This window comes from Nicotiana tabacum, chromosome 22 (genome assembly GCF_000715075.1).
Source record: "Nicotiana tabacum cultivar K326 chromosome 22, ASM71507v2, whole genome shotgun sequence".
In the NCBI taxonomy this organism is placed as follows: Eukaryota; Viridiplantae; Streptophyta; class Magnoliopsida; order Solanales; family Solanaceae; genus Nicotiana; species Nicotiana tabacum.
In genome coordinates, this window is record NC_134101.1 from 51314734 (window position 1) to 51325125 (window position 10392).

Genomic DNA, 10392 nt, shown 5'->3' on the forward strand with positions numbered 1-10392 from the left:
AAATTTGTTTTTACACATATGCATCTCTCTTTTACACATAAGAGATCTAAAAAGGATATTTTCTTAATTTCAACATTGTAAATAGCCATGAACGCCCATTTCCTCCCCTACGTACGTATATATCTCATTTTTAGTCCAATGAACTAAATATCTTTCATAAAAATATATTCACTAAATAATCTCGTCATATTTAATTTTTTATTATAATCCCGAAATAACTTGTTACCTTACCAAACAACCCCTAAGCGTCTTACTTTAATCTTCTTCTTTTTTGGTATGGTTTGAGTAAAAGTAACGAATACTACTACAGTAGAGTAGATTTTGGAAATAAGGTATCTTATTGTTAGATTCCCATTAACTCCCATTTTTTGGGCTCTGTCATATCATCTGAAAAATAAACCTTATCCCAACAGAGAGCATCATTCTTTGGGAGAAAAAAAAAGAAAGAGAAAGCATTAATACAAGAATACAACTCACAAAATGGTTCTAATTATTGTACTTTTTTTAAAATTAATGAATATGGTGTCAGCAACTGTTACAGGAACATCTTCAAAGGTTGAATAGTATGAATGAATCAATCATGTGATTATTTCTTCATCTCTGGCGTCAATTTTGTTCTCTTCCCTAAAACCTCCTTTTGTGTCGATTGATTTTTTAGTCTTTTATAAATTTATTTGTAATTTTATGACCATATTTTTTTTATATATGAAAAATGATCTTTTATTTATACATAAGAGATCTAAAAAGAATATTTTTTTAAATTCAACATTGTAAAAAGCAAGAAGGCCTAAAACATCCTTAAACATTCTTTTACGTTACACACTCTTCTCTGCCAATTTTAAGGACCTCCCAGTTCAGAAGTCACTTTCATTTTGGACACTTCTCAAGTTTTCCCCTTCTCTCTCCTTATCTTTCCTCCTTTTTTTATTTTTATTATAATGATGATGTCACCAAGTAGATCCAATTTATTTGAGACCGAAGCATATATTATTATTGGTTGTACCTTGATTAATTATTTTCTCCAAAATATAAACTAATAAGAAAAAGTAACCTTATTTATCATGTTTCTCTACTCATTTCATTGACACTATACACTCGGGTGCCTGCATACTTCTCTTTCCCACTTAACAACTAATCATAAAAATGCCCTTCAAAAAGTTGCCTTTTTACCCATTGACACTTTGTACTGAGCAATCAATGTAACCCTTCACCCTTTTCCTCATCTGCACTCTTTCAATACAATAGGAGTACTATTTATGCTTTTTCCTATTTGGGGGTTTTCAAATAAATTAATGGAGTAGTACTATTTTATCACTTGTTTTATTCTTTTTACATAATTTACATACATTTTGCTTATAAATGGTTAAATGCCAAACCCCCTTTCAGTTTCAGTCCTTCCTCTTCTTGATTCCTCTTGGTTATTCTCTCTTTCTCTTTCTCTTGACCATTGATGGCACCAATTTCTTGATTTTCCTCTGCTTGATTCACTGGAAGTTGGAATCTTTTGTTGGTTTAAGAAAAGCTAATTTGGTAGCAAATCTCAATAGGGTTACATTGGCTTTATTCTCTCTATTTTATTAACTATTATTGATAGCAAAGGTTTGGTTTTTATTTGATCTGTTTGAGTGGTTTTGTGGGATTTTCCTTTCTATTATACTTGTAAACCAACATTTCCTATGTGGGTTTGAGATTTAAGTGTAAGCCCTTTTGAGTGAGAGTTGTAAAGCTGTAATCTTTCTTCTTAATCTTGAAAGTGGGGAGAAAGTCTCTCTTCTTTGTTGAAGTCTTGAAGTTCTTCAATTTGGGATTTTTTTGGCTGGTAATGCTAATTGAAGATTTGGGGAAATGGCTACTTTGGTACCTGGTGTGTTATTGAAACTTCTTCAGCATATGAACACAGATGTGAAAGTTGCTGGTGAGCACAGGTCATCTCTTTTGCAAGTGGTTAGCATAGTACCAGCATTAGCAGGTGGTGAGCTTTTCCCAAACCAAGGTTTCTATTTAAAGGTATCAGATTCTTCTCATGCCACTTATGTATCTTTGCCTGATGAACATGATGATCTTATTCTTAGTGATAAGATTCAATTAGGTCAGTTTATTCATGTTGAAAGGCTTGAAGCTGCTTCACCTGTGCCTATCCTTAGAGGGGTTCGGCCGATCCCCGGCCGACATCCTTGTGTTGGAACTCCTGAAGATATAGTTGCAACTCATTCTTTAGGTTTCCTTAATAACAATGCTAATTTATCTCCTGGTTCAAAATCACAAGATAAGACTAAGTCAGCCTCGAAAGCGTTAGCCAATAATCATGTGGGGGTGAAAGATAATAACAAATCTGCAGTTTCTAGATCAAATGGTGGCACCAAAGAGGAAAAGGTGGAAAAGAAGAAGCCTAGTTTGACTTGGTCGAAGTCTCACTTGTCGAAGTTAGCATTAAATGTAGTGGAGAAAAAGGATTCTCTATTGAAATTAAAGTCTTCTAGCTCAAGATCAATACCCACATCTCCTACAAGTTGTTATTCATTACCAACTTCTTTTGAGAAGTTTGCAAATGGGGTTAAGCTACAAGCAAAGGTTAAGGGCTTAGAACGATTGGAGAAAGCAACAGCTAAACCTGGACCGGAGAAGCCAAGTTCTGTTCGTGGGGCGAGTCCAACACCGAAGAGAGTGCTGGGTGGGAATTCATTGAAGAATATTGTTAAAGGGTTCGACTTGGAGCCTAAGGCCTTGAGGAAGAGCTGGGAAGGGAATATGGATTTGAAGAGTAGAGAAAGTCCAAGGTTGAGGGTCAACAAGCATGATTTGAAGTCCGAAACAAGGAGCACTTCTGTAAGTATTTTTCCCTGTCTCGTTATGATTTTCTAGGCTTCTGAGAAAGGATGCACGAGGCAAGGATAAAAAGTTTCTGATGGTTTGGGTATTGGTTTAAACTGATTAAAATACACATCCATTTAACTATTTGACTTTGTTGCCTTTAATACAGAGATTTTGGTACTCTGTCTTTAGTCTTTATCTAAATGCTTTGAGTGGTGCAGGTTCCAAGAAAATCAACCAGTGAGAAGCCGGCATATAAAGAAGATAACAGGGGAATACTCGCAAAATCATCCAAAGAGGAAAATAAGGTTCAAACTTCCTTAAAGAAGATTTCCGCAAATGGAGAGCCTGTTGATGCTGAGAAATCAAGTAAGCAGAAAACATCTATGGGAAGAAAGCTACCTGGAGAAGTCAACAATGGCTTAGGAGAAAACTTGGTCAAAGTTGCTGTCAGTAATAGAACTTTAGCAGATGGAAATGTTGCCTGGTCTTCACTCCCATCTTCTCTGGCAAAGATTGGAAAGGTATGATTTTTATATTTGATATTTTCCCACTTTTTCGAGTAACCTGATGGTCTTATTAGTTAATCTTTCCTATTTTGAATAGGCATGTGTGGCCGATGTGTTTGCTTATAAACTCTTTTCTTATTGGATGATTATATGCATTAGCGGATTGTACTATTTATTTTTTCTCTGAAAGATATCATCTCATGTTATAGGAAGTCATGAAGCACAGAGATGCCGCACAGATAGCAGCCATTGAGGCTATGCAGGTGGCTTCGGCTACTGAAAGCTTACTTAGATGTTTAAGGTATTCCTTCCTTTTCCCCTTTTTTGGGTATGTAAGTAGGAATTTAATAGCTATTCCTTCTATTTGAGCGTGGATGGTAAAAGGTGAATTTTAAGAGCTAAAATCAGTTTATTTGCTTCGAGTTACAGTCAATTGAGTTAGGCTACTCCAGCTTGTTTGGGATTGAGGCATGGTAGTAATAGTTTTTGTAAGGTAATATTTGTTGATGCTGTGAGGAGAAAACCCCATATACAAGTATACAACCTGAAAATAGGGTTCTCTACAAAGACGCCCATTTATTTACCTGATAAAAAATGGACACCCTGTCATCTACAGAAAAAGGGAACTCGTGGGTGCACCAAAAACTAATCAAAAGAGTTAGGCACTTAGGCTGTATATCTAGTAACATCTTGTTAAGTTGGAGCCAATTGAGAAAGATTCAGTTCTATGGCTACATTCTGTGTAATCAATTACCAAAAATTTGGAGTGTACCACTTCAAACTCTTTCATTTTTTCTTTGGGCGAGCTTAGTGGGTGAAAAATACAGCTATATTCCTCATTTCATGCATCATACTGTCGGAACTACTATACAATGATTAACTGAAAGAATCTTGAGCCTAACACTGCCATATGGTATGGACAAGCAATTTTGACCGCATCATTTGCTCCAGGAGTTCAGTTGGACGGGAGAATGTGCATTAAAATCTTGTCATCTTATTATGGTGATGCTGTTTTTAGTTGCTAAATAGTGTTTATGGGTGGTAAACTAGAAAAAGGAATTGGTAAGATTAACAGCTTTAGTCCACTGCCCATTTCTTTTTTTGTTCTTGTCTAATATTACTGGAAGGTTGAGCTGTCTGCAATCTTTATCTAATCCTTCACTGCACCTTATTCTTGTTTAAAAATAAATAAAAGTTATTGCCTTAAGATGATATCAAAATTCAAAACCTAGACTGGCTCATGATGCCTCTGGATGTGGTAAATTTTGAGGATAACAGCACACTTTACTAATAGCTCATCTGTGAGATCTGGTTTGGTCATATTGAACAGTTAATGCTTCCTTTGAAAGTGTTAAGGATGACTTCCTGGGAGGAAACATGAACTATTCTATTCTCTGAATATGTATTCAGAGTCGGTTGAAATAAATTGGATATGTACCTCATGGGGTAGTATTATTCTTAACACCTCCACGCTTACAGTTTCACCTCGCTTCATCTCACTTGAACGCACACTCAATCCCATATAGACAAATTTCCTTGTATTTGGGTGCAATTGCCAAAAGCGAATCTCCTTTTGCTCCTCGGTAATGGTGAAATGGGGTGGGGGTTGGAGGCTGGATATGTATAGATTTCTTGTTGAAATAAGGAATTTGTTTCTGATCAATAACTTTCATACAGAAGGGTGACTGCTTCTTTTAGTTAGTATGTTATCTTCCTTCATGTGACAGCCCTATGTAATTTGTTTCGCTGGATTTATTGTCCCATATGATGAAGCCAAATTGTTTACTAACTTGTATGAATAGCAACGTTCTTTTCTTATTGAATTAGAAAAGAGAGCGCTAAATGATCTCTTGCCAATTTTCAAGTAACGTTTCTGGTTTGATCTTTGTGACTTCATTTTTCCTTTTACTTGTTGGTCCTGTATAACTGGAGTTATCTATACATTTCCTGTTTCCTACTAGGAAACATAGTTGCTCAATCAGGGTGCTGAATCTAACATGAATAGATTTTGAAGAAGTACTACGGGATAAATATAATTTAATCTGCATGCCCTTGAACTTTTTTATCATTGGGGTAAGATGTCTGTTTTCCAAAATTAGAAGGAATCCACCATCATTTAATATTCATGTGCTCCCCTTAGGCTTCTTGACCAAGTCATCTTGGATTTTTACGATAACCATGTTGAGAAGGTTTTCTTTCGCAACCGGAATTACTGAAAGAGGAAAAGGAAGGGACAGAAAATGCTGTCGGGCCTCCCCCAGTTTCCACCTATAAAATCACAGACCTCAACACTTTTTTAAGTTAGTGACTCTTCAACAAAATGGAAGGAATGCCCCCTACTATCAACCGAAGTGATAGTAGGGATAGGTTTCAGCTGGGTGTGTGGGGACATGTTAGAGGAAGGAATTATTCTGGTGAAAATTTTAATTATTCTTCTAATGTAGACCGGTTAGCAAGTGAATTCAAATCGCACTGGATTAATAAGGATTACTCTGCCATTCTACGCAAATAGTGGATCATGGTTCTGTAAGAGTTTATTTAGACTTTCAAATTGTGGTACCTTTATAGTTTGTTAATTCATCAGTGTCTACTGAATTTATCCTTTTATTATGCAACCCAAAAACAACTACTGATTTCTTTATTTAATTGTTCAGCACATATTCTGAGTTGAGCTCCTCAGCAAAGGAAGATAACCCGCAGTCTGCTGTTGAGCAATTCTTGGCGCTACACGCAAGTTTGAAGAATGTTCGTCTTGTTGGCGAGTCTTTATCCAAGACCATGTCAGCTGATTCATCATCAGATCATGAAGAAAACCCATCCGAAGAAGAACTTAAGGTTGTGTCACAAAAACGTAAACAGGCAGCTCTATGGGTCAATGCTGCATTGGCTACCAATCTGTCATCCTTCTCGGTGTATACCAAAAAAGCAACTTCAAGTCCAAGTGCCACTTCAGCTGCCTCGCCAAGCCCAAAGACTATGGCTGGAAATCTACCTATGCTAGTCCTTGACAACTCAAGCAAAAATGCACCTGCAAAAAACCAAGCCAAACCCCGGCCAACAGTCAGTTCTAAGATTCAGTCATCAGGTTCTCAACGGCGCTTAACGGATGGGGTAGCAGCTAATCAGAAGCCAAAATCTCCACCTCCGGCGGATTGGGTCAGAGGAGATGGTCTTGAAGAGACCGTGGACTTGGCCGAGATATTACGAATGGCGTCCCAAGACTGGTTCTTAGGATTTGTAGAAAGGTTCTTGGATGCTGATGTGGATGCCTCAGCTTTATCAGATAATGGTCAAATAGCCGGCATGTTATCCCAGCTGAAGAGTGTGAATGACTGGTTGGATGAGATTGGATCTAACAAGGATGATGAAAGTCCCGAAATCGATTCTGAGACCATCGATAGGATAAGAAAAAAGATCTATGAATATCTTCTCACTCACGTGGAATCTGCTGCTGCAGCTCTTGGTGGTGGATCACAAGTGTCACCTACAATAGAAACCAAAACAAGAAGATGACTTTACTTTGATTGCATAATGCATAATACTAGCAACTCACCTTTCATATGAGAAGCATGCTCCAGTAGCCCCTTCAACCGCCAAGTGGTTAAAAGAGCTGAGAAGTTTTAGGATGTATATAGATTCTAAAGTTGGTCGAGGTAGAGTAGTTAGTATATATATTTTGCAGACGGGGAGTTACATGATGTTCAAGATTTCCTTTCTTCTTTACCTGTAAACTTTTTCTCATAAATTATAAATACCTTAACATTTTCAGTATACACTGATGTGGTGTTCCGGAGAAAAGGGAAGATGTCTTTTTTCCTTACCTTGAATTAGTGACCATCAGACATAAACCTATTATTGAAATTAACCTTATAGTTCATTATAACATTATGCATCCTTATGGAATCAGTTGAAATAGAAAGCTGTGGACTTGTTGGCATTTTGAAAATCAGCTTTTGTTAACAAGTTTCTTTTAGTATAATCTATTAGTTTTATGTTTTACTTGTTATCCCAAAGTTTCCCTACATATGGAGTGCTTGGGTTGGTTAAACAAGTATAGCAATTATGTGTTTGACTTGTTTAGTCTGTTTAATTTCATTACCTCTTACAAACACTTGCAACTTGCTTGAGACGGGGGCGTAATAATTGTTGTTGTAGTAGTACTAATAAAAGACGACAGGAGTAGCAGATAGCACACTTTTTGAAGGAAAAAAAAAACACTTTTATCAAAGAAAAAGTGTCATACTTAAACACAAATTAAGGTGACCATACATGCACATAAAATAAGATTGAGAAGTTCCTAAATGACTTCTCAGTGGTAGTAGACAAATACAACATATGCAGCTATATATATGGTAGTAATATTCTTGGAAACTGCAGGATTATTGGCCTGACCAAACCACTATCTGGTTAAACTCTATTTGATAAATGAGTGCAAGATTGTTCAATGGGAACAGGAGGGTCTGAGAAAGAGCCATTGAGAATGGAGTTGGCCAACCAGACATTGGCAGCTTCTGTGTAATGTATTCCATCCCAACTAATGTACTTTGTGGGATCACTACATGCCTTTCCATACTCTGTTCCATTCACTACTGTTGTCTGCCCACATGCAACTTCATATCCATTGTTGTACCAACCACAGCAGAATTTCATTGGATCCCCAAAACCTGCTTGTCCATCAAAATATTTACTTAAATTACTAGCGATACCTTTTCGACTTTAAGTTCTATGCACTGACAATCTAAAAGATATTACTACACAATCAGCTCATTTGAAGGGGAGCCTTGGCGTAACTAGTAGAGTTGCTGCCATGTGATCAGGAGGTCACGGGTTCGAGCCGTGGAAACAGCCTCTTGCAGAAATGCAGGATAAGACTGCGTACAATAAACCCTTGTGGTCCGGCCCTTCCCCGGACCCTACTCATAGTGAGAGCTTAGTGCACCGGTTACACAATCAGCTCATTTATAAAGTAACTAAAGTTAAAAATATTATAGTACCTTGTTTCTTGGAAGTGCTAATTAGTTTATACTTAGCTGAATAAATGTCAACATAAGTAATTGCAGAATGAGTGAGCTCCTTTCTTAAGTGTGATATTCTGTTCTTGAGCTGCTTGTTGAACTCTCGGGCTACCTCATTTTGGCTCTCTACGCACCCAATGGCATCCAAGCCCCGAGGCTTCAATGGGTAAGATATCAGACTGTAAGGCAAACATCCAATGGGTCCAGTATTATGGATCCAGAAATTCCGAGCCCCTTCAGTGTAAAGTTGCTGTACAAATTATGTATGTATATAAGTATTAACAGGAAGAAGAAGAAAAACCAACAATCAAAAAAACAAAAGCGTATGTCTCCTAAACATTGATGGATCCACAATTTAAATTTGATGGGTTTAAATCGTTAATTTCTTATTATACAATCCATTAAAAAGGGCAGTCCGGTGCACTAAGCTCTTGCTATGCCCAGGGTCCGGGGAAGGGCTGGAGCACAAGGGTCTATTGTTCGCAGTCTTACACTACATTTCTACGAGAGGATGTTTCCACAACTCGAACTCGTCACCTCCTGGTCAACTTTACTAGTTACGCCAAAACTCCCCTTCTATTGTAAAATCCATTGCACTTTTGAAATTACGTGTTATAATTTAGTACTTTGTAACTAAATTTTTTATTAATTTTCCACATATAGTTATGTTCCACATGAAAATTAGGTCAAGTTAAATCCATTGAACAACAGAACCGTCCAGTACTGAAAGACGTAATTTTAGGAGTGGATTTTGAAAGAAAAGACTTTGTTTACATCCTGCAAATTTAGGAGGGATCTAACAATCTTTCAGAGGCTGCATTGATGAGATTGTAAGAAAAATCCAGTAGAAAAAAAAGAAGACCTTACATGTATGGCTTGAGTAAAGTTGTCTAGGATTTGTGGAATAGATGCTCGGACTTGTGCTTCGTGTGTATGTTGAAAACCATAGGAAAGGTCATTCTGTCCAATGTCAAATATGTAAAGTGCCTTTGAAAAATCATCTGGCTTTGGAATATTCACTTTTGACGAAGACCACTTCGAGTTTGTAACTGCATGAATATGATCAATAGCCATTAACCTTATTATAAGAGTCATTCTGAGTACATTTATATGTAAAAAAAAATAAAGAAAATTAGGGAAAGGAGAACTCACTTGTTAAATCACTGAGCAAAATAATACGTTTCTTGAATTGTAAAAACTGAGAAATCTGAATACCAAGGTAAAAAGGACTGTAACCACCAGGCAAGATGGATGAACCAACCGTTGCAAAATTAGCACCATTCCTAAAATCTGCACCTATTGAATCTAAATACGCACTCAAGTACTGCAAATCCAACCTGTCCGCTGTAAAGGAAAAAAAAAACCAACCACAAATATAAGCTTTATATATATTTATATATATACTGACAGTGTAAAGATTTCTTACCTATGAGGTCGATGATGAGACGACCGTCGCACACCCTTCCAAAAGGTCTGTTAAAGAAAGTCTCACCATTGGGTGGCTGCACCTCATGAAAAGCTGCTGATTTTCCACCTGTGTCCGAATTCGAATCACCAAAGTTATATATGGCTGGAAATGGAAATCCACACTCTTTTTCTTTATTAATTTCTCCAAAAACCAATCCCAAGTATAATATCCCACTTAACAATATTAATACTAATTTCATGATCATGTCCTCCATTCTTGGCCTTATAAGGATTTTGGAAGAAACTCCATTCTCGTCAAGTTTATATAGTGAACACAACTCTCTTTTTTAGAGACTTGCTGACTAATTTCTGATACACTACTTGGCTTCTTAATTATAATGAATTAATTACATACAATGTCTAGACTCTTTAATTTGTATCATTAAATATGAATTCTTTCTATCTTTCACTATGTTAGTGAATGTTCATTCTTCTTTCTTTTGACAGACATGTATCACGTTTAATTTTTTATGGAATTTCCAAAAGTACATGCCAATTAGCAGTCCTCTGCATAAAAGGAATATTGAAACTATATACAAATGTAACATTCTATATGTAGGTGCATTTGATACGTTTTATAATTAACGTTT

The 10392-nt window shown here is 36.6% G+C and overlaps 2 protein-coding genes across 2 annotated transcripts; one reads left to right on the top strand and one right to left on the bottom strand.

Annotated features, from left to right (window-relative positions):
- The first annotated feature begins 1072 nt into the window (after positions 1–1072).
- LOC107818296 (uncharacterized) lies at positions 1073–7093 on the top strand. Its single transcript, XM_016644282.2, has 4 exons — positions 1073–2826; positions 3033–3335; positions 3530–3621; positions 5975–7093. Exons 1-4 carry the CDS (start codon positions 1846–1848, stop codon positions 6831–6833), a joined length of 2235 nt encoding a protein of 744 aa, XP_016499768.2. The 5' UTR covers positions 1073–1845; the 3' UTR covers positions 6834–7093.
- A 494-nt stretch (positions 7094–7587) lies between these two features.
- On the bottom strand, positions 7588–10163 carry LOC107818297 (GDSL esterase/lipase At3g27950-like). Its single transcript, XM_016644283.2, has 5 exons — positions 9762–10163; positions 9488–9679; positions 9203–9384; positions 8315–8585; positions 7588–7984 (listed from the first exon to the last, which is right to left on the bottom strand). The coding sequence occupies exons 1-5, from the start codon at positions 10015–10017 to the stop codon at positions 7728–7730; spliced, it is 1158 nt and encodes a 385-aa protein (XP_016499769.2). The 5' UTR covers positions 10018–10163; the 3' UTR covers positions 7588–7727.
- Positions 10164–10392: the final 229 nt, after the last annotated feature.